The sequence below is a fragment of the Melozone crissalis genome, unplaced genomic scaffold (genome assembly GCF_028551555.1).
Source record: "Melozone crissalis strain CALT ecotype California unplaced genomic scaffold, PUWL_Pcris_2 ptg000033l_1, whole genome shotgun sequence".
Taxonomy (NCBI): Eukaryota; Metazoa; Chordata; class Aves; order Passeriformes; family Passerellidae; genus Melozone; species Melozone crissalis.
Window position 1 is genome coordinate 14,226,247 of NW_026535811.1, and position 23,995 is coordinate 14,250,241.

The 23,995-nt window shown below is 39.1% G+C and overlaps 1 protein-coding gene across 2 annotated transcripts in view; it reads left to right on the plus strand.

The window, feature by feature from the left end:
- BRAF (B-Raf proto-oncogene, serine/threonine kinase) overlaps nt 1-23,995 on the plus strand; it is a 78,178-nt gene that overhangs the window by 13,368 nt on the left and 40,815 nt on the right. For both annotated transcript variants that reach the window (XM_054281864.1, XM_054281863.1), the window contains exons 2-3: nt 2,437-2,538; nt 13,589-13,852. In XM_054281864.1, coding sequence (XP_054137839.1) covers nt 2,437-2,538; nt 13,589-13,852 — 366 coding nt within the window. The remainder of the gene's footprint in view (nt 1-2,436; nt 2,539-13,588; nt 13,853-23,995) is intronic.

Genomic DNA, 23,995 nt, shown 5'->3' on the forward strand with positions numbered 1-23,995 from the left:
TTGTGCATGTTGCTGGTGGTGTTACATTTGTTATTTGGTATCTTTACGGTGAGAGGAGAGAGAAGCAAGGTTCTGGTTATGGACAGGAAATAGAAAATACTGAGAGCAGGGAAATTACTCATTATTGATGTTGAAAAAAAAAGTATTTGGAAATTCATGTGACAAAGGGATCTTTCTCCTTGCCACTGGTGAAGCCTCACCTGAAGTGCTGTGTCCAGGTCAGGACAGTACAAGATAAACGTGGCTGTACTGGAGGGAAGAGCTGTGCTGGCTGGAGTGTCCAGTGAAGGGCCACAAAGGTGATGGACAGATGGAAAATGGAGCCAGGCTGTCTTCAGCAGTGCTTGGTGACAGGGCCAGAGGCAGTGGACACAAAATGAAATTCAGGGGGTTCCTTCTGGACATCAGGAAATGTTTTTACTGTGAGGGTGACTGAGTGCTGACACAGCCATAGGGAGGCTGTGGACTCTCCATCCTTGGAGATACTCAGAAACCATCTGGACATGGTCTTGGACATCCTGCTTGAAGAGGAGCTTGGATCAGATGACCTAAGAGTTCCCTTTCTATCTCAAATCCTCCTGCAATTCTGTCTTGCTTTGTTGGCCAAAAATCTTTCCTCTTCACCTTCCCCATTGCCAGGCAGTTAAGTGTAGTAAATTGTTCATTTACCTGAGGAAAACCTTTGCTGGGTAAAATTGCCAGAATAACCAAAAAATAGACATTTCCTTAAGTACTAATAAACCTGTTTCTGGTAGTCCTGAGATAATTGCTGAGATTGCCAGGAATTGTCAGTACATGCAGTCTGGGTTAACAGCATGTTACAAATTACATGGCAAGCAAATGTTCTAAGCCTTACATTGAACAGGCTAATTGATATGGTGTTGATTCACTCTTGTTCTTTTCACCAAGCATACAACTAGTTCTTGCCATCTTGGGAAAAACTAACCAAATACAGAAAGCCTTCTCTTTGCTGCTGGTTGGCAGTCCTAGGTTCACTGATAAATGACTGCAAGTTGAGAAATGAGTTGACTCCCACCATTGCCTCAAGGGAATTTACATACAGAATACTTGAGTAGCACATTCTTTGGTATCCCCCCACTCTCACTCTTTGTAGTTTGGTTTGCTTGTTCCTGAGGAAACTATTTTTGCTCAACTGCAGCTTCTTGATGAAGTCTTTGTTCTGGTATCTGTTCAAAAAATTGGGCTAAAAGTGAATCAATCATTAGTTTACTTCAGGAAATTGCTGGCAGATAACTGATACCTAGAAATAGAATGGGTAAATAAGGTGATGTGCAAAGTGCAAGTTCAGTATTTTAGAGTTTGTTTGTTTGTGAGCGTCTCAATTTACATATTAAAACTTGTTTTGATCCCTCTTGGATTGCATCTTATTATTGGTGCCTACTTTAGAATATGAAATTACTTTCATGGAGTTTTTTTGCAGAGGTAGGTTGTCACAATTTGGACATTGAGACCTGATCTTGAGACTATGTATTACATATTACAATCCATGAATTAGAAAAGAGACTGGAAAATGTAACAGGAATCTTTTAACTGTCTTTGGAAGAAGCACCCTGGAGATGCTTTTTAGAGCATCCTGGCTCTAAAATCTTGATGGAATAATTTTTTTCTGATAAGTAGTCAGAATAACAATATGTATGAAGGAGCAATTCTCCTCTCTTTCTCCCTCATCCTCTGCTATAAATTTCTGATTTTGCTTGGACTTGCTTCTTACATCAGTGTAGCATTATTTAAAGGCTTGTTTTTGTGCTTTGGTACCTATTTAGGTATAAATTCAGATTCATGATACTGTTCACCTGCAGTAGTGTCCAAGTCCTAACGTGAACTCTTTCCAGTTGTGAAGAATGAATAGAAACATGAGTGGTTTCACAGTACAATGCTGTAGGTCATCTCTGTGTACAGGAGGTAAATGTCTTTTTTAGGTCATGTCCAAGGTCTGTAGCTTGCAGGATAGACTAAATGTGGATGTTGAGACATGGAAAATGCTGTTTAAAATCAAGAGATGCTATTGCCATGTGAATAGAACTCTAGGCATGGGATTGTGAGTATTGTTAACACACATTGCTAAGGTTTAATAGAAAAACTCCTTCAGTGAATTTTGTAATACTCTAGAAATTGGTTTGCAAAGTCTTGCAAGAAAAATATGTAACATGTTGATTAACAAGAAAAACAAACCATTCTTAGAAGTTGTTTGTTCAATGGGTCCTGAATTGTAAGACCAAATCCAAGTTCTTTGTGTCTATTTCAGAAGTAAGCTATTACTGACACTGGATGAACAGGATAGCCTTTTGCACTTGTTTATTGATAATTAAAGTTTTTATTATGGACTTCTTTTACTAAATATTGAGAGATTCTTGTTTTGTTCTAGGACAGATTCTGTAGGCTTCCTTTAATGAATAAAAATATTTTCTGTTCTAGGTGTGGAACATCAAACAGATGATTAAATTGACACAAGAGCATATAGAAGCACTGCTAGACAAATTTGGAGGAGAGCATAACCCACCTTCAATATATTTAGAGGTAAGTTTACATTCAAACAAATGTGGTTATAGGTTAGTGTTGTGTTATCTTATGTGAAGTATCTGAGGTTAAAACTGAGAATACCTATTTTAAAAGGGTAAATTCTCCTTGTGCATTACAAACTGAGCTCTCTTCTAAGAGGTAGAAAGGAACTGTATGGGATTCCTGGGAATTCAGTAGGGGAAGATCAGTGGCATGCTGTAATAATAATGTTGGTGCAATAGAAATGTCAAGCCTCTTCATAGGGGGCAAGGGAGAGAAGATTGTGTTTATAATGAAGAAAGTAATGCTGTGTTTAAGCCAATATATACACATGAAAACATTTTGTAAGACTAACTTTGCCTTTAAAGCAGTTGACTTCCGTTTGAAAAATGGTCATGTATAATCCAAAAAATTGCATTAGTAGAAGGGGACTTCTTACAGAAATAGATAAAATTGTGGGGTGGAGTAAAATTTTAAAGCCATTTTAAATGTGTAAGCTAACTACAAATTCATTGTCTGTATTTTTTCATCATTCCAGATTCATAGAGTTGCATTGACATAGGACCATTTAGAGCTTAAAGAGATGCATGCAAAAGTTACCTCTATTAGGAATTGAAGGGGCATCATGTGCTTCAAACTTGCCCTTTTTGTGCTTCCCTCAAGTGTTGAAATAACTGGAGGTCAACCAGATTTCTTTTCTAGTCCTTTTATTTGCAATTGCTGCCTAAAGGTATTGGATAATTAAAAATAAAGATCTCATTATTTGAGGTACTTCTAGCTTTTATCTTAATATGTCAGAGCAGGGCACTAGGTTGATTATACAAATGTTGACATTATGTCCTGAACAGTTAAGGTCAAATGAGGCCCTTGGTAGTTGCTTTACTTATTGCTAATGTGAAATGGGAGCATTGAATCAGTGCTATCACTGTTTTATCCACCCTGCTACATTTAAGCACACCTGTTTTCACAAGGACTGGTTCATTCCTTATGTTTGGATTTATTATTGCCACATGCAAGTGGGTTTTGTTAGATTGTGTTTCAAACTGCAACAATAATGAACTTAGTCTATATATATACATTTATAAGTCTGGATTTAAGGTAGGGAAGTTATTAGTTCAGCTATTTGTCACTTGGTTTTACTGAAACTAAAACCAAGATACATTACTGGAACCTCTGTGTTTGTGTTGTAGGCCATTGATAGGGAAAATAGCATTTGCAGTCATAAATAGGTACTAGGAAATTGTTATGACAGCATGAAGAGTAAGTCTGAAATAGCTGGTGACCACAAATCATGCATCTGAAAGCAGATTTGCGAGCTGAATGGATCCCTGTGCCACTGAGCTGAAGCTCCAGCTCTGGCTGATCAGTGTGGTAGGGCAGGCACATGAGCAGAGCAGGGTGTTCCTCTGCTGCACTGAGCTCCCCTGGATCATGAGCACATCTTGGGACATGAGTGCTGGTGCTGACTAGGGAGCCACAGGCCATTGGGTGCAAGGTGAAAGGGCTGGCATTGTGCTTTTGCAGTTGTTATCCCATAGGGCAGTCCTGTGGGAAGAGCCCACCATGGCTGACATGAAAAGCTTGTTCTGCTGTGCAGTTCCCCAGCTTCCTTTGTTCAGGTGCTTGCAGTACTGGCAGTGACTAAGCCTAACAGTCACTGACCTGTAAGGAAAATACCCTGGTTTTGTTGGATTATTTTACCATCCAGGTAGCAGTTTAAACCTGATCATGATTAAATCAGTGAGCTGCAAAGCTGTGGTTAAGATTAAGGAAGGGAAAGAGTTTGCAGCTGTGAGCCAAGAACCAGAAGATGGGATGTGAGAGGAAAGGAACTTGTTATTTGAATGGTCACTAGCATAGATTAGATCCTCCTCAGATGCATTTATCAAGGTGAACAGGATTAAATGCTGCAAACCTGTAATTTGTTTAGTGTGTAGACTTCCTGTGGTAGGACTAAAGTGTGAAAGGAAAAAAAAGAAGAAATCTATTGCTGAATGCTAGATACAGTTAGAAGCAAGTTTACTCTCTTTCAATTTCAGTCCAGCAGCAGTTGTCTAGTGTGTCCTTTCTGTGCATTTCCCACCTTTTGGCTTGGTAAGACAGGGCTTGCTTTCTGTTCTGAGCATTTACTGGGCAGAAATTTATCTCAATCTAACCTGTCATGCTAGAGCTCATGTTTTGACTTCCTGTATTCCATCACTTGTCAGAGAAAGGGCCAGAAAAACTCTGGTTGCAGTACAGAAGAACAAAGCTATATGTAAAAAGTTTTGAATGTATTGTGATAAAGTGTGAAAGAACATGTTTGCCTCTAGCAAAGGCAGAACTAAGAAAACATAGTGGTTTTGGGGGTCTGGGGCTCAAGTTCTGTCTTCAGAGCTTGAGGGTGCCATCACTGCCTTCTGTGGAGGGCTCCCCTTTCCCCTTCAGCCCTTACCTGTAGTCTGTGGGTAAGCCTGGATGTGGTCTGTGTGGTCTCACCACAACATTCAGGTGGGAAGGTAATGGAACTTAGGTTCCATCCATCATCTTCTGATCTTTCTATTTTTATTGCTTTGCTAAAGACTCATTTCTGGCTGTAATATAGTCCTGCTTTTACCCAGAATCTGTATGAATAGTTTTGCTAGTGTGTTTCCTGAACTGCATCACCCTTCCCTTTGTTGCCTTAGATTCATGGAATGGGTTGGGTTGGAAAGGATCTTTAAAGGTTGTCCAGTTTACCCCACCTGCAACAAGCAGGGGCATCTTCAACCAGATCAGGTTGCTCAGAGCCCCATCCAACCTGGCCTTGAATGTTTCCAGGGATGGGGCATCCACCACCACTCTGGCAACCTGTGCCAATGTTTTACCACCCTCATCATAAAAGTTTTCTTTCTTACATCTAGTCTGGATCTACCCACTTTTAGTTTAAAACCATCAGCCCTTGTCCTGTAACAGCAGGCCCTACTAAAAAGTCTGTCTCCATCTTTCTGATAGATCACTTGAAATATCAAAAGGCCCTTTGACTATTACAGGCTGAACAACCCCAGCACTCTCAGCCTGTCTTCATAGGAGAGGTGCTCCAGCCCTCTCATCATCTTTGTCACCTCCTTTGTACCCTGTCCAACAGGTCAATGTCCTCCTCTTACACTGGGGGCCCAGAGCTGGGTGCAGCACTCCAGTGGGTGTCACAGGAGGGGCACAATCACCTCCCTTGACCTGCTGGCCACGCTGCTTTTGATGCAGCCCAAGATATGGTTGGCTTTCTGGGCAGTGGGTGCCAGCTCATGTCCAACTTTCCATCCACCAGTACCTGTTCTGCAGGGTTGCTCTCAGTCCGTTCATCCCTCAGCCGGTGTTGATTAAAATTCTCCTCCTCCTCTGACCTCTTTGCATCTTCCATAAAATGTGAGTGACTCTTGAGGACTCCTTAAGAGAGTGGGTAGTGTCTCTTGATCATCTCTTGAGGTTGCAAGCATGTTGTCTTCTTTTAGCAAAAGTCTAAATTAGCCAAAACTAAATGCTAGGTAAGCATCTGCAAATGAACACTTTTGCTTACACCCATATTGCCTTTCACTAGATGTAAACATCTAGTTTTATTATAATGCTTCCTGCAAAACTATGGCTATTTTTGTTCTTCTGACAAGTTTGTCAGCTATCCATCCATCTTCCAGTGTGCAGATTTTCAGTATCATAGATTGTTTGGTTCTTTTGTACTCCTGCTGGCTTTACATCTTTAATTTACTACAATTCTCAGTACCTGCTCGTGTTCATAGAACTTGCAGCACCCTGTACATTGGCTCCTGGCCTGTGTTGGAGCTGCCTCTGAAGACCTGTCAAATGAACTTGTGGTTGAAGCTGGTGACAGCATTGCCTTTTCAGTTAAAAGTGAAAGGAGAGGTTGGGGAGAGCAGAAGCTTGTGAGATAGGTGAAGAATTCAGCAAGAAAATAAATCTGAAAATGGAGCATGCAAAGATTATAATAAAATTATTTGTGCATTGAATATAAAACATACATCTCATTTAAAAATAAAAAGGAATTTATGCCTTAGCTACTGTTGCTCGAGAAATAAAGCTTTTGTTTCTGTGTTCATCTGAGAGTCAAGACAAAATTTTCACCCTCCTCAGATTTAAATTTTTCCCAAATTCAGGAGAGGGTGTCAATGCATTTTACGTCAAAAGAACTTTAAAACTGACAGCTGTTGTTGCAGCCATCATTTCAGGTTTCATCAACTGACTGCAAAAGAGGAATGCTTTTCTTGAAATACTGCAAGTGATTGACTTGTGCTGTGCTGAATTCAACATATATTTAATTATTCCCGCAAGAAGGGATACTCAGATTTAGGAGTATCTCCCTGCCTTGATCCATCACTCCTCAGTAATGGTCTTATGAAGGTCAGTGTGCAGCAGGGGGGAATAGAGCAGAGTGTGGAAGCCTGGGTGGAAAATGTAGTGGGGAGCTGGAGGGGCAGCAAGTTGCTTGCCCTGGTCCTCCCTGAGCAGGAAAATTAGGGCTGAGGAGGGAGACCAAAGCTGCAGAGAGACTTCTGAGTATGTGTCTAAGGTACAGGGGAAGGAAACAAAATGTACAAAAGAAAGAAAAGAACATTTGTCATTAATCACACAATTTTCTTCTAATCATTATAATTAGTAATAGCTTTGGGAGTCTTGTCAATGTTCTCTAATGTGATGGTAAGAAAAGCTTTTCTGTTTGTTCTGTCTGGAAGAAAGAATAAACCTAGTAAGCAATGACTGTATTAAAATCCAAAAATGGCTTGTAGCCAAATTTCCTTCTTATGTAATCTTGGCTTTTAACTTTTCCTATTTGCTGTGTGTGACATCAGCTCAAACAGACCCCTGGAAATCACAGAATGGTTTGGGTTGGAAGTGACCCTAAAGATCATGAGGTTCCAACACCCCTGCCATGGGCTGGGCACCTTTCAGTAGACCAACCTGCTCAGAGCCCCATCCAGCCTGACCTACAACAGGGATGGGGTGTCCTCAGTTCCTCTGGGCAACCTGTTCGTGCAATGGAACAGTTCCTCACAATTTCTTCCTAATATCTAATTTAAACACACTCTCTTTCAATTTAAAGCCATTCCCCCTTGTTCTGTCACTGCATGCCCATGTAAAAACCCTCTCTCCAGTTTTCCTGCAGGGAAAAGCATCTTTAGATGCTGTAAGATCTCCCTGGAGCCTTCTCCAAGCTGAAGAACCCCAACTCTCTCACCCTGTCTTCATTGGAGAGGTGCTCCAAATATTTGAAATAACTGTTTGACTCAGTAGATATAAAAATACTAGTTGTATTTTTATTTTCTCCTGGAAAAGAGGCTGCAGGAGCATCTCAGTAGGTTTTACCACACGTTTTGGAAGCACTCTGTATCTCAGTAGCTGAAAACATCAATGATTTTTGTCTTCCCACATAATTTCTTACTGCGTTATATCAGTCCTTGAAGTGCTGTTTCCCAAAATACATAGTTTGTGACTCACCATGGAAAAACCCTTTTCCTAAGGGTTTGTCTAAGCATTGTAAATATTGGAAATATTTACTGCAAAGAAGCTGCTATTATGATACTGGGAAAACCTAGGATTCACTTAACAAAACTGTTTAAAATATGCTGTTGTGTATTCTTTAGGATATGCATTAAAGTTTATATTTCTTTTGTCTCTACCAACAAAGTACTGCTGGAAAGGATAAGCTGAATTAGGGAGACTAAAGGCCTGTGTATTGGTAACAAGCTGAATTAGGGAGACTAAAGGCCTGTGTATTGGTAACAAGCTGAATTAGGGAGACTAAAGGCCTGTGTATTGGTAACAAGCTGAATTAGGGAGACTAAAGGCCTGTGTATTGGTAACAACTGCTGTGTACAAAATGGAACAGGTTGCACAGACCCAGGCTGGCCAAAAACACTCAGCTCAAACTTAGAAGGGAGGGATGGTGCTTAAATTACTTAATCAGATTTGTTAGCCTTTGTAGACTCTTAGTGACTGTTCAGGGAGGCCTTACCTATTTAAACTTCCCAACTCTTGTGTGTCCTTTTTGCCCCATAGCCATGTGTACAGTATTACCTACCTTACTTACCTGTAAGAACTGAAACAGTGTTGGCCCATTTGTGTGTGAATTGTTGTCTGGGATGGGGTTGCATTCTGGACATGTTGGTTACTTCAGTTAACAGTTCAAGACTGAGCTGCCAGTCTGTTGGGGTTTCTTTGGTGTGGTTTGGTTTCTTGAATTTGGACTCCACGCAAAATGAAGCAGTATGCAACTGTATAGAATTACAGGGGTATCAAAATAAGTTTTAGAACTCGGTCAGCTTTCTAATACTGTCTTGAAGGAATCATTCTCTTTCTTACTCCTACTCTTGGAAGCAATTTAAAATGAGAATTGTGGGGGTAGAGGTATGTTTGCCCCCAGCTACTGTGATTTTTATTTTTTTCTTGCCTTTCTCTTTGCCTGAATGTGTTTTATTCAGAGGCTTTGCTGCTCTCAGTTTTGAGAGTTTGGCTATTGAACATCAGGAGACTATTTAATTTCTTATTCCTGTATAACTGAAGAATCCATGCAGGAGGTCAAATTAGTTAATTAAAGAAGGTTACCTCTTTGCTGATCTGAAGTATGCTTGTTGCAACAGCATGCAGATACAGTCTAAAATAGATCTTGGTGACGAATCTCAGATTGTTCCAGACTGTGGGATTCCAGGAAAACGCTAACGCTGCATATAGACACTGGGAAACCTGGTGGCCCTCTGGGGAATTTCAGATTGGTTTTTACCAGCCTCCTAACAGATGCTATTCAAATATGTTGGACCAAATCTGGAGTGTCTAAAGTTAGACTAAGTACAGATTTAGGAGTCTTACTAAATGAAGAAATGGTGACGTACGTTACTGTCTATCTTCAGCTCCCATTTAACTTAGTGGGATTTACGTTTGATCAACAGCCTAAAAGGTCAGACATCTTTTAAATAGAAACACAATCTCAGTTTCAAAAACCAGGAACCTGTAGTCTAGGCTTTTGAGTCTTGCAAAATGTGGATATTACCTAAAGTTGATTGAGGAAGAGAGAGGGCATGGCAAAAACAGTTACCTGCTTGAGTTTGGACTAATGTTCTAACCAGATCTAGTAGGGGGCAGAGAGAAGCAGAAATCATATCTTGCTACTTGGATTTCTTACAGATTAATTTAAAAGAAAAATTAACTTGCTGCTTTTTATTTCCTTAGATGATTTCACTAGAATGTATAGCCTAGTCATGGCCCAAAAAACCAAATTTCAAATATAATAAATGATATGTAAGAAAAGAAATGCATATTTTTGAGAAAATCCTTTGTTCGCATCAACATAACTCTTTTGGCACATCTGCATAACATCTCTCAAATTCTGTTGAATTCTGAGGTCAGTTTTTATTTTGTCAGTAGGTTGCAACATTTAAGAAGACAACATTTCAGAGTTACGGCTGCTGTTCCTGAGTATATACAACAGTTAAAGCTACAGAATATATACAGCAGAATAGAAGAGCAGTTTTATTTGGCATGTGTGCACATGGAATATAAACATGCCATCTTGTAAGGCTTTAGTTGGACTTTGCAGCTTATCAGGCCTTGCTGCATTTTACTTAGTTGAAGTCTCAGGGGTGTTCTCACACATATGAGACTTATATGATGTGCAAATATATTGATATGCAGTATAATTAAAACTCACTTTCTGTTCTGTTTTTGATAGTCATAGGATTATGTGTAGATAGACAAGTTGTGCAGATTTTAATCTAATGTTCAATTTCTCAAATATATACTTTGTGAAATGAAGCTTTGGAAATTCACACCAAGTTGGGAGTGATCTGAGCTGTCAGTGACCCACGCTCACAATCCCAGCAGCAAACTGCACACTGGGCTGCAGCAGCAAATGAGGAGGCACCCATGCACTCATTGTGTGGCTGCTTTGGGGTGGTGTTCAGCACAGGGAAGAGAAGCTTCAGGAGGAATCTGCAGGCTCTTTCAGCATAAAGAGAGACTCAGACTCTTCCCAGACCTGCAGAGCAAACGGGGAAGGGGCAATGTCACAGATAGTGAGCATCAGTTCATTTCATGAGACAATTCTTCATTGTGACCGTGGGCTTTGAGCTCTAGGGCTGGCTGCCCACAGGTTGTGGGCTCTCCATCTTTCAAGACGTGCAAAGCTTGCTTTGCCAAGGCCCTGAGCAACCTCATTGAACTTGAAAATTATTTCTGTGCTAAATGTGTGTTAGGACTAGATGACTTCTGCAGATATTTTCTGACCCTTTTTTTCTCTCTTCTCATTCTGTATCAAGCAAGATTTAAGTTTTATGTAGAACATTACTCACTTCTTAATGGGAATATGTAAACTGATTGGATTGCAGTCTAGATTTCCTAAACTCTTCCTTCTGAAATGCCTTTGGAATCCTTGATTTAATGATTTGTTTGAATATTCGTCTTAATATTTTTCATGCTATTGATTCTGTACAGACTTAATTTTAATCTTTTTAGTTTGTTTTTCAAAAACATGATCAGAAATCAACCTCATAGTTGACCCAGTGAGCCTTGATGGACTTGAGGGTTTGTGTAGCTGCTGATGCTTGTCTGCTAAAGTGGCTGTGTTGCTGCAGGTCAGTTTAGTGGTAGATAGGCCAAACCTGCAAGATTATCTTTCTTTTAGCTAGAAATACTTGCCATAGGTCAGCTTTGCTGATGTAGCTGTCTTTGAATTTAACTCTGTAAAATAATTCTGTCTTGACTTGGTGCTGTTGTCTTTGTAAGGTCTATTGGTGCTAATCATCAGATGAATCTTTGTTTCCTCAAAGTACTTAATCTTTGTGAAATGAGAATTTATTGGAGATATTCTGTTTCTGCTGCATGTACTGTAGCTCCTTTTGTATAAGAATTTTTTTTTTTAAAGAGAAAAATGTTTTTAAAGTCTAGCAATGCATTTTTAGTTCCTTTATGTTTTACTGTGGGATCTTCTGCTGTGACACCAAATAGCTGTATGGTACTTGAGAGCTTTTGTTCTCAGAAAAAATACCAAGCTTTTTGCAGAAATCAGTGGTGTAGAACCCAAAGCCAGCTGCAGCTCCCAGCCTTCCATACTCATTGTTTATTCTCTTAAGATAAATCATTTGACTTTGGTTTGCATTAGTGACAGATTAAGCTGCCAATGTAAACATTGTAGGATTGAGTATTTTGAAAGTTGTGTGTAATTTTGTGAAGGAACCAAACCCACGAGCGTCCGGAAGCAATGTAATGTTGCGTGTGTTGGAATAATATTTTGCAATGTTCATGAGAAAGGGAAGTAAGTATTTAGAACAGTATTGGTGAAATGGTAACAGTTTACGTTTCCTAATTTTTGTTTACTGAAAATAATTCTTGACACATGGAGCTTTTACTCAAGTTTCCATGCAAAGTTGATCCTGGAAGTAGGAGAGACACATGTGTCACTGTGCAGCCAAAAAATGCCATTATTTATACTTGGGTAATCTTTCCATTTACTTTTGACAATACAATTGGGTTAAAGTGAAAATGGTTTGGATTTATGTCTCAGAGTTTGGGGTCTATTTGTGAAATGCTAGACATCTTCAGTTTTTAAAAGAGATATTAAATAATTCTCAGTTGCTTACAACTAACCTATGTTTATCAGAAGTGGAACCCATAAAATTTAGAATTTGCAACTGTGATGTTCATGTCCATCCTGGGAGGGTGCAAAGCTTTCTTAAAAATGGAGGGATGAACCACTGTTTACACAGCAAGAGCAGTTTGGATTAGATGAGCCTGCACATTTAACCTGGAGAAATAAATTCCCAATAAAATGTACTTGTGGCTGCACTACTAAAAGTTGGTTGTTTTTCCTCTTTATTTATCTTTTTCCACACGTAGATGCTGCAGACCATTTGGTCAGTTCAGTTCTCCTGTAACTTTAATTAGCAACAGTCATAAACAAAAAAGTAGGAAAGCAAGTAAAATAAGTAATTAAAAAAAAAAAAAAAAACAGAACCAGAAAGTATTTTTCTTTTGTATAAATATACTGGAAAATATCACTGAAGAATTTATGCATATTGGTATGGATCTTGCTCTTGCTATAGACGAAAGTAGAACCTTCCATTCCCTACTGCTTTCATGTTAGGTTTGGAAGATCTTTGTTTCTTCTTTTCTGTAAAGGTCTAAACAAGTTATAAATATGTCAGTTAACACTGACATGCTTTAGTAGTATGAAACACATGTTGCTCAACTGATTCAGATTTTTTTAAATTTATACACTGAAGAAACGGTTCTAGTATTTGATATCAAATTTTCTTGTTACAAAATTGTGCATAACAAATTTAAAGAAAAATATATACTGATTATATGTTTTATAGATCTTGGCAATAATGTTTAACTTGACTACATTTAATAAAGACTTAATGGACAAATTTAATATTAGTGATGTTTTTGTTTGCTTAAGAAACTTGATCTGTATAAGTGGGTTTTGTGTAAACATGCTGAAAAGATGTTAAAAAAGTTTCAAAGGATCACTTACATGTTTATGGATGGCTTTGAAATGGGCAAAATTTGTTGTGTTCTAACAGAAAAACATATTTTGTACTATTTAATATGAAATGATAGTGCCAGAGTTGAAGGGTAGTGAACAGTGAGGAGTCAGATATGGATGATAAAAAGCAGGTTTGAGCTTTCTCCTAATTATTGCATTAGAAGTGCTTAACTGTCATTCCAACAGAATGATGAATTTATCTGGAGCACAGTAATTCAGCATTGCAGCTGACAATATTGGTTAAAGACCAAATATTGGTTAAAGTCTTTTTTTAAGTGGTTATGAACTAGAATCTTCAGTGCAGGTGCTTTGAAAGGGTAACTTAGGATTTCTTTGATCCTTTTCTTCCTTTAATTTATTTAAACATAACTTGTTGGTTCAGAAGGTTTAACATGATGTTCTTCATTGTATCCTGAAAAGTTTGACCAGACCGTTTTGTCCATGTTCTTGGGAGACTTGTGTTAGTTTAGGAAGTGTTTTGTTTGACGTTTGTTCTGAATTGAGATGTCTGGTTTTGTCTGAGGCTGCTACATGATTAAAACAGCTGCTGTTCCTTCACAGGCCTATGAAGAGTACACCAGCAAGCTTGATGCTCTACAGCAGAGAGAGCAGCAGTTACTGGAATCCATGGGGAATGGAACTGATTTCTCCGTCTCCAGTTCAGCTTCAACAGACACAGTTGCATCATCTTCCTCCTCTAGCCTCTCTGTAGCACCTTCATCCCTTTCAGTTTATCAGAACCCTGCTGATATGTCACGGAATAACCCTAAGTCTCCACAGAAGCCCATTGTTAGAGTCTTCCTGCCCAACAAGCAAAGGACTGTGGTGAGTCAGTTTCTATTCACATACTTGTAACCTCAATATTTCCTCTGTCTCTCCCTCTGTATGTAAAAGTTAATTTAAGAGCTGAAATATACCTGGGTGGAGGTCAGAAGTGTCATGATCACAGTGCTCTGCTGCACTCAGTTGTTTTGATCTGTTGAATAGTTTTGAAAGGATTAACTCATAAAAGTCCATTATAGCAATAATATAGAATATAGAACTTAAAAGGAGTTTTGTAACTATGAAGATACCTCAAGAATTTTTTTCTCAAATCAGTTTTATTGGATAAATAGTATTTTACCATTTTACAATAGTTAGACAGGGACAATAAGCTCTATTTCTTGTCTTATACAAAACTATTGATTAGTTTAACAGGGCAAGATGGAGGAAGCATTTTCTATGTTATCAGAGTTACTAGAAGCATTGAATGCTTTAGAGCAAGAACCAGCCTCTTGCAGCTTAGGAGGGCTATGCAGAATTGCTTGGGGTTTTTTTTTCTTTTATTTTTTCCTCCCCACTGTGGTGAGCATTTGTATGGACACCATGATGATGCTTTCAGGTCTTGTGTAGGGAGCTGATTAGAGGAGGGACACAGTTGCAATTAGAGGGCTTGAAAGTGTTGCCCACAAACTGCTTGGAACCTGGTGTTTATCAGTTTTGACAATGTTACAGTGACTCCTCCTGTCATGGAAGAGTAATTCACTTTTTGCTGCTAGAGAAGGGAATTTTTGTATCCCTTAAGAGCTGCCAGCTGAAGAGGCTTGATATGTCCTTTAGAACAAATAGACTGCAAATTGTGATACATGAAATTATTGACAAGCCATAATCTAGGCTCTGTTTTGCAAGGTAGTACATAATCCAAATTTAGCAGGGGAGCAGGGTTTCCAGAAAAGGTGGGAAACGAATGGACAAGAATTGTCCATGTCAAACCAGGACAGTTTGCAGCAGGTGTCAGCTCTCTCTGGATTGTTACTGTCTGTTGAATTTGAGTTGCTGGTAAAAAGAAGAAGACATCAACTGAGTAGTTCTGGGTGTTGGACATGTCCTCACCCTTTCCCTACTACTTTCCTTTCATGGTTCCCTCATCTCACTGAGCAAAAGACTTGTAGTGGGAACAACATTGGAGGGCAGTTGTTTTCACTTGACCTTTTTTTTTTAATATTGCTTAATTGTTCAGGATTGCTGAAAATGGAAAATAATATTTGGGTTTTGACTTGGAGAGTGGGAGTTTAATGTAGCCTGTGACCACTGTGCAGAATGTACAGTGTAAAGCCAATTGATTCTGTTGTCTGCCTGCTGAGGCAGGTCTAAGCACACAGTACTACCCACAGAGTGAGATCTGGAGAGAAGGTCCTGGATTTTGGAGGGACTCTGGTTTCTTCATGTGTTCTGTCCCACCCTCTCTGGCTATTTGCAGCCCCTGTCATGGGGCTCGTAAATTGGTTTTGTTTCTTTCCTGTAAAGGGTCACAGCATATCAATTCCTGCACTGTTCTGTGCATTACCTGTTTTGTCTCTCCTATGTGTTCTCCTGTCCTCTAACCCACATAGTGTAATTCTACTCTAATTCTTTCCCCCACATCAGCCATACTCTTGTTCTGCTTCTCTGCCTCTCCCTTTTTACCTCCTCCTCAATCCTGTTTTATTTTTCACAGCACTAGATGCTCTTTCTGGGCTATGGCAGGCAAACATGATTTAACTTGGGTGTAGTCAGGGAGAGGCTCTTGCTTCTGTCCCCAGCTTTCTAGTGGAGGATTAACACTATTTGCCTTACAGGTCCAGCTCTGCAGCTAGTTTCCAGCTTGCTTTGGTTCTTTTTATTTCAGTTTTACACAGCTTGGATCAAGTTGTGTTACTAAGCTGAACTTTGTTTTCTTATTTTCCTTTTGTATACTCATAAAGTATCTCTGGTTTAGAGCTGAGAAATAGTGCTTATAAGAGCTCTTGAGTGTGGGGGTTATTGGCCTTGGAGCTGAACTTCATTTCTCTGAAACTTGAACCAGTGATCACTTTATTGAGAAAGTCAGGAATTTCTTGTATAGTGACTCTTAATGTAATTCCTTTGTTTTCAGTATTTATTGATCCTACATGTAGTGTGTTGGAAACTGAGGAAATGCCAGGAGCAATGACAATCCAGAATGAACTGCAGCTGCTTACTGAATCCTAGGGTGCATCAAGCACAGCATCACTAATTAGTTGGGAGAAGTGATTCTCCTCCTCTACTCAAGTGTGGCCTCACCTTGAGAACTGTGTGCAGCTTTGGGTGCCACAATCTAAGATTCTGTGATCCACAGTGCAGTTTTAATAGCCAGCACTCAGATGATGGGTTACTAACCTAAAAAAGCATCCAGCATTTTTCAGTGAATGCTGAGAGTGCTTCCTTCATTCTCTCAGTGGATTGGGAAGTGTTGCACACGTTTATTTTCCTTCATAACCTTTGGGTTTTAAAGCAGACTGGTTGTGTCCCAATTGTGCCCATTAGCTGAGCCCTTTGCTGATGTAGCTGGGATGCTCAGGTGTACAGGGTATCTTGTGATGGGCTGGAGCAGGAGGGAGCTTCCTTGTGAAAATGTGGTACCTGCCATTAGAGCCTTCTCCTTGCCCTAGTTCCCCTTTCATATGGCTCTTAGAACAAGGCTGGTGTGTTCTACAGTCAAGCAGGTGGCTGGGAGAGATACTGTTAAAAGTTGCAGTCTTGCAGCAATCTCCTCCCCACCTCAACCTAAATTGCTTTCAATTAATATCTACTTCTGAAAGAAAATCTTCTTAATATCACAACAATAATTTCAGTCTCTATTTCCAATTCACTTCAGGAGGGGAGAAATGTTGTCAGATCCCAAGGAGTCTATTTTTGTTTAGGAATGCCATGACATTTCTTAAACTGACTTAAAGTGACTGGAATTGAGTTGGTAATGGAGAGCCAACCTTGTTATTTTTTCTTTGATCGCTCTGAAGCAGCCCGAAGTACAACAACAGCCTTCTGCTATTTGTTTAGAGCTGCTAAAAATGCAGGAAATGGAGGGGAGTTGCTTGCATATCTTACATTTTTGACTAGCAACTGCCTTGTTAGTTGAGAGTTCTCTATGTGTTATTGTTTGTGTAGGATCAAGCAAATACATCTGTTGGAGTTGACTCCAGTTCAAAATATAATTTAAGGAAACTGCTGGAGTACAAAGAAATGAGCCCATGGTGTTCAGTGAATGTGATGTGGTGCTGAAGGGAAGTTTCTTTGTGTGTGTCATGATAAGGCAGAGGTTGGACAAACCTTTTCCTAAGGTGTGCAGGTGCTTGTCTGAAAGCCTGACAGGTCTGGTCAGAGCCAACTGCTGCTGATCATTTGAAGTCAGCATTTTGATTCAGCTGACTGCAGGATAGAGTTCAAAAGTTACTTTTTTTTGAAAGCAAAACCAAATAGTTGGCTTGGTTAGCTGGAGAGGAATCAATGAATAAGTGGTGTCAGAAATAAAAGATTGTTTTCCTTGTCCTGGTCCTGGAAAGGGATGAAGAGAAGTTTCTTTCTGTGAACAACCTCCTAGAAGAAACAACAGATTGTTTTTTCTTCTCTGTGCTGGGGTAATTTTATCCCCTATAATGCAGAGAGAGAAACATGTGTACTTCTTTCCTTATTGGCTTTGTTCTACTGGCAAGTCACACATCCTTTGGAGAAGCATTCCACACAAATGTCACTCGGATAATTCTGTGCGGGTGGGTTTGTTCATTTTGTTCTAGGCCAGAGAGAAGGATGCTGAAGTCATAAAAATAGAAGATGGTGCAAGTCTACCTGAGATGAAAAATTGTTTTGTAGAACAAGTGGATGAGACTTATCCAAGCAGTGGCAAAATTTTGGGAAATAGTGGTTTCAAGTTTGTTTGGGTTAGGAATGTAAATGTCTGTGGTGTGCGTAGTAACAAATCTGCTAATTAAGGGAGAGCTTTTGGAGGTGGAAGGAAAGTATAAAAACTCTGATCTCCTGCTGGTTGCCAGAAGTCTGAGAGATTGTTACATGCTAAAATTTGGTTTTGGTGGAAAGGAGGTAGTCTTGAATGGAAGTAGATGATATTTACTGGTGAGATTTCTGAGGGAATGCATGGAGCCAACAGGGAACACAGCCTTGGGCATTCTTAGTTGTGGTGTGGATTAGGATTTTTTTTCCAAATTGTATGATTGAATGTGCATGCAGAGAAAGAAAAGAGACATAATGCAGTGCTCATGCAAATGAACAGAAGTAGACACATACCTGATTGTTGAGATGGGACAGTAATTCAAGCAGAATGGTGATTATCAACTGATGCAGAGGTACAGGACAAAGAGAATAACTTCAGGTTTATGTAAGAGGAAGAAGACATTGAAAAAGTTTAAAATTACCTGGGGGAGTTTGGGCAATTAGCATCAAAAAGCTTTCTAAGAGTATAAAGAATACAGGAATATGGTATTTGCATGTAGGGAAAGATTTAAGCATTTTGTGGGATTGCTTCAAGTTGTGTGATTATTGCTTTCCCCTAATATTTTTCCTTGAGTATTGGGGGAATAATTTTTGAGGATGTGGGTACAGAATCTTTTGTGCATCAATTTTAACTGGTAGGTTTGGAATAAGGAAAAAGCCTCAGTTTCCAATTGCAAGAAGAGTTCCAATTTCTGCTCTGTGAAAGCTGACAAAATAGTTAAAATTATTTAGAGATTTCTCCAATTAGATTGCTTGCTCCTTTAAGGCACTGGCAAGAATTTTTAGACAGTTCTCCCATGGCCCATCAGGTGAGGCTGGTTTCCTCTCTTGGAGGAAAGCTTTCTGAAACATGGAGAGGAGTCAACACTTTGTGGACCTATCTGGAGTATCTCTCTGTCACAATGAAAGAGCACAAGAATAGGTCAGGCATGTATGATATTTTCCATGGGTTGTCTTCCAAATTTGAACTATTTGTCACTCAGGAATTTTATGTGTTTAAGTCTTTTCTGTTTGGAAGCCCTCTGTTCAGCCTCCATTAAATGTATGCTATGAATACTAGAAATTTATGTCTTGTGGTTAGAATTCCTTGGGCATGGTTATGTGGAGTGTGAGTAATCATGTTCTGTGCTGGTCTTTAAATCTGCCACATGCTACTTTATTCTAAGTGAAATAAGGGCTTCTGAGAAAAACCATTTAACATGAGGCCTGGTATAAAAACAGGTAGCTAAAACTGGTTATGACACTGCAGAGGAGCAATATTAGGATGTTTTTGATGTTGTAGTGAAGTCCTAGTAAAAGAAAAGAATGAGAGAATTCTAGGAAAGAAGGAACTGCAGTAAGAGGGCTTCTAACTCATGTACTTTATGAACAAGATCATACAATTGAGGAATAGCAGCCCTGAATGATTTTGATTACCCAGGAAATCCCTTCTGGACAAGTACTTGGAGTGGGGGAAAAAACAGCCTGAAAGCACATGAGCTCTCCTGAAGGATAATATGGGGCATGGAAAGTTACAGGAAAAGTGTTGAAGTGTGAGGAGTGATGGGCATTTGAAAGGCATCAGGTGGTGATAGGTCTTGGGCTTCATCTCTGTGCTCTGTTGCTGCCTTCTGCACATCACCAGCTTCCAAGGGAAATGTTCCCTTCATGTCTTCTGGCCCTCTTGGTGGAGTGAGGGTCGTAAGGAGTCTCCACTGCTCTCCACAGTTACTTTATAAAGGATCCTCTCCCAGCTCCAATGCCATCTCTGTCAGCATGAGAAAGGAGTGGATTTGGTCACTTTGAATTCTATATCTGTCTGTAGGGGGAACAAAAAACCCCAGATGTTGTACATGTTTTGGGGAAGCTTGATGACCTCCAAATATTTCAGTTGTCTGCAGATTCTTGATAGGTTCAAATCATTGTGTGTTATCACCCATCACAAGGTCTAAAAATTTCCATGGTAACTTCTAAACTAAAAGTAATACTTCAGGTCACAAAATAAGTTACCCTTTTTTCTATGTTAAACTATAGAATATTGTGTGGGTTTTGGTTGTTCTTTGTTTTGCTTTATTCTGAACTTTAAGAGTAATTAGAGGTACTTTGTGTAAAAACTCAGCATAAATCTGGGCCAGTAAAGCTTTTTCACTTGGTTTTGTGTTGGTATGCTTCATATGCTTCTCATAGTTAAACATCTGTTGGAAAGTTCATGGAAGTTCTCAAAATGTGAATGTGAGACTGAGTTTTTAAAAGTGATAATTTGTATGTTTAAGAGTTAAAGGAGCTAAACAGGACTGAGAATGCTGTGCACGGGACCAGTTCTTAGAGTGTCTCAGTCTTGTCACACCTTAGTTTATTAGTACATCTGCCTTTTAATGAGGCAGGCAATCATGTGATCTTCTCTGCAGTCATGAAGACTAGAAGAATATGCTATTTTTATTCTATGTAAATTCTTAGCATAAATTAATTCATCATGCATGCACAACTGGGATCCTTCAAATATTCTGTGTTTAAATCTGGTACTTGATTCATTTCTTTTGAGTTCAGATTTGCATCTTGCTTTCTGTTGTTTATGCTGTGAGTTTGTGCCTCAAGCTTTCTGAGTAGTAAGCACTGGATTTCTGTAGGCATTTGAGCTGCCCTACCAGTTTCACCTGTCAAGTATAAGGAAAGTTCAGAGAAGGGATGTTCAGGCAGCTGAATAAACCAGTTTCTTGCTTTTAATTGCACACCTGGTCTGACATGATTAGGTTTTACTAATCAAAAATACAATTAAAACCTCCCATGTTGTATCAAACAAGCAGCAGAAATTGAGTTTATTTTTAGCCTGTGCCTATGGTTGGTTGCTGAATGTATCTGAATACTTTGGAATTTTATGCATCTTATTAACAGTCTGGGGATATGAAGTAAATGCAGTTTACTTTCAAGTAAGCTTCACTTGATACTTCTCAATCGCTAGGAAAATTTATTCCATCACTTATTCAATTGTCTTTTCTCTTGAGAGTTTCTTTCTTTGGTCCTTCCAATTCTCTTCTCCCTTCCCACTGAGGAGGGAGGGAGCAACCAGCTGGGTGGTGCTTAGCTGCCTGCCAGGGATAACTCAACACAAACTACCCTCAAATGCTGGATAAATTCAAAGGCATATGTGTTGAAAAGAGAATAATTTAATCTACTACAGTTTTATTGACAGGCTGTCTTAGATTGCAGAGTGAAACAATATTGAAAACTTGCCCTTAGAAAACTGATGACTTGTCATCTGGAATGCCATGTGCAACTCTGATTGTTGGTTTTTACTCAAGTGAGGAGTGTTTAGTGATTCCTCATGAGATGGAAAGTCTGGCTGTAGTAAGTAATGAATGCTAGAAAAAAAATACTGTTTGGAGCATGCTTCCTTTACCTCATAATGTGCTAGGGAGGCACTCAGTGAAATGGAATGCAAGTCTCAAATCTGAAAATGATCATAATAAATATTTTAATTCCATGTCTAGCAAGTCATACTTAAATTCAAGCTTCTTGTGTTTTTTAAGCAAACTAGCCAAGGGGAGTTTCAGTGTTTGTAGAGAATGTGTGTACTACCTGAGGATGGAAGCATCCATTTGGTTTTAGGATCAGTTGCAACATCTTAGAGAAGGATGTGAATTTTAGCCCTTCTGCCATAGCTTCTTGCCTGCACGCTGCTTTTAAAGCCCTTGGAGTGGGATCAGCTGAGACAGGACACTACAAAAGTGAACTCTATTGCCAAGATTTGTTTAAACTGTTTTGTACCTTAAATTTCTAATGCATGTGGGTTTTGGTTTGGAGAACAGCCAGCTGACTTTTTTGTGTCTTGAACAGAAACCACGAGGTCCTGGGGTTTCATGCCCATATGGTGGCTACAGATATTTTCCTGGATGAGCATTTCTTGCAAGTCTGAAATCTAAAGCCATGTTTTCCAAACTTTATTTTACTAATAGGTCATTGTCAGCCTTCACAGTTTCTGCAACTGACACTTATCCTAACAAAAATTTGAAGGTGATCTGGTCTCTACTGTCCCCTTTAAAATGATCAGTGCTCTTCTGAACAGTTTGGAACTGTCTCTCAAAAGTTTGAAAAATTATATATGGAGGCCATTCATTAGGCACAATAGGTTTCATCCAGTGGGGTTGAGTGATGTTGCATTCTTGAGAAAATATTTCTGCACTGACATAAATCTGTCTGTTGTGTTCTACATTTCATTGCATTGGAGGTGCCAAGGGGTGCTGGTAACCCTTGTCTTTGCAAGTTAAATGGAATGCATTTGATTGAATGGTAACAGCTTTGTAAAACAGATAAATTCTGATCAATTTCCCTTGGAAACAAGATTTAATGCAATGAAACTGCCTCTCATTTGCCTCACTAATATGCTTCATTAAGAATGTATTTTCTTGCTGCCTTCTCCTGGAAGCTGGACAGAGCTTCATGTCCTGATATCCAGACCAGCTGTTTCTGAAAGCTGTGTTCTTTTATAGAGGATGTGATGTTCAGTGCCATCTTATGTCCTTTTTGCCACAAATGAGGTTGATTTTATCTGTTAGTGCTGTAAGAAGTAGATGACTGATTTGGTGAAATACTCCTCTTCCATAAGTAAGATGAGAAATTAAATGTGGATCTCATGTTTGGATTTTACCAGAAAACTTTCCATGTTAGAAGGCCAAACGAATTATTTGGCAAAAATATAGCCTAATTACAACTAATTATTTGGCAAAAGTATAGTTTAGCCTAATTTTCTCCCAACACGTTGAATTCTATGAACATGTGGCTGAAATGTTTTAGTCCTGGGTATCAGGTATAGGGAGGAATAAAGTGTGATCTTGCAGGCTGTATGTGTTGTGGTAAACAAATAAATACTTTGAAATGATATTTCAAATCCATTCCACTTGGCATATTTCCACTGTTGTGCCCAGTAGTCTGCTTGATTGTTTGGAAGTGCTCTGAAGCTCTGAGCTGTTACACATACCTTACATTCTGTACATGTGTTACACTTGGCCAGAGTGAGCTGAATGGCAGTGTTAGACTCAGGGAAAAATAAAGCCAGCTCACTAGTTTAGAGAAGTGTAATACTGGATATTCAGGGCTGACCAGCCTTTCCACTTTCAGAGAATACTTTTGCATTGCTTTTTTGGAGTGATTCTCAGTGTCTTTATTGCTCTAAAACATTGGAAACTATGGTGGTGTAGGAAAGCATTTTTAGCTTACTGAGACTATGCCAGTTTCTAGTCTGATGCTAGAGAAGTGATGTAAGAGTTATTTAGGGACGTAGCCCTGAATTTCTTACTGAATTGGGAATGACCTGATTTACAGAAATAAATGATTTATTATGCATTGCTTAAATACTTGTGGCTGCAGTACTAAATATATATATCAATAATGTTGTTACAAATACTGTCCCTAGAAATAGTTCAGGTGAGTAAAAGAAATGAGGACATAAAGCGCTACAGTTCTTTTTAATCTGTCTAGGTAGTAAGACTGCTTTGAGAATATCTGCAATCTGGAATAATTTTCAATTTTTTTCCTTGGGGCTTAATATTTGCCAACTTAAGCATGTGTTTTGGTGTTTCCCTGAATTGCTACTTACACAATTTAGGATGCTCAAGTAAATTATCTTCTCTAGTATATTATTAATCTACACACTGAACACACCTTGCAGTCTGTGTTGGCGGCTTCTGTGCTGTTCCTTAGTGTTATATAGCCCACACTTTCATACCCCTCACTTTTGAAAGTTGCTTGCTGAATCAACTTACTAATTGCTATAAAAACCTAAGCCTTTTCTGATCCACAAATCTTATATATATAAGTAACCTGAAAAGAAAGCCCTTAACAATCACAATTTAGGAGTACATCCCCTAGCTTAGTAATATGAGTTTCTTGGTGGTAACCATTGTGAAACACTTAGATTCTCTTAATTATAAAAGAGAGGGATCAAGAGATAATGGGTCAGTGCAAACAAAATGGATTTTAAATAATATTAAATGTTCTGTTTCAATAAAATGCCAGCTTTGTTCAGTGTATTGGGTTGCAGGCATAAGAGTGCTGTGTATTTTGGAGTAGATGAGAAATTTTCTCCTGGGGAACTGATTTTGTTAAGAAATGCTGATGTGATTCAGTTGAAGTGCTCTGTGGGAATGCTGGCAGAACTCGAGATGGAATTGATAAACCCTCCTTGGTGCCTTCCTGCCGAGCTGGAGCTGCTGGCAGGGCTGCACCATG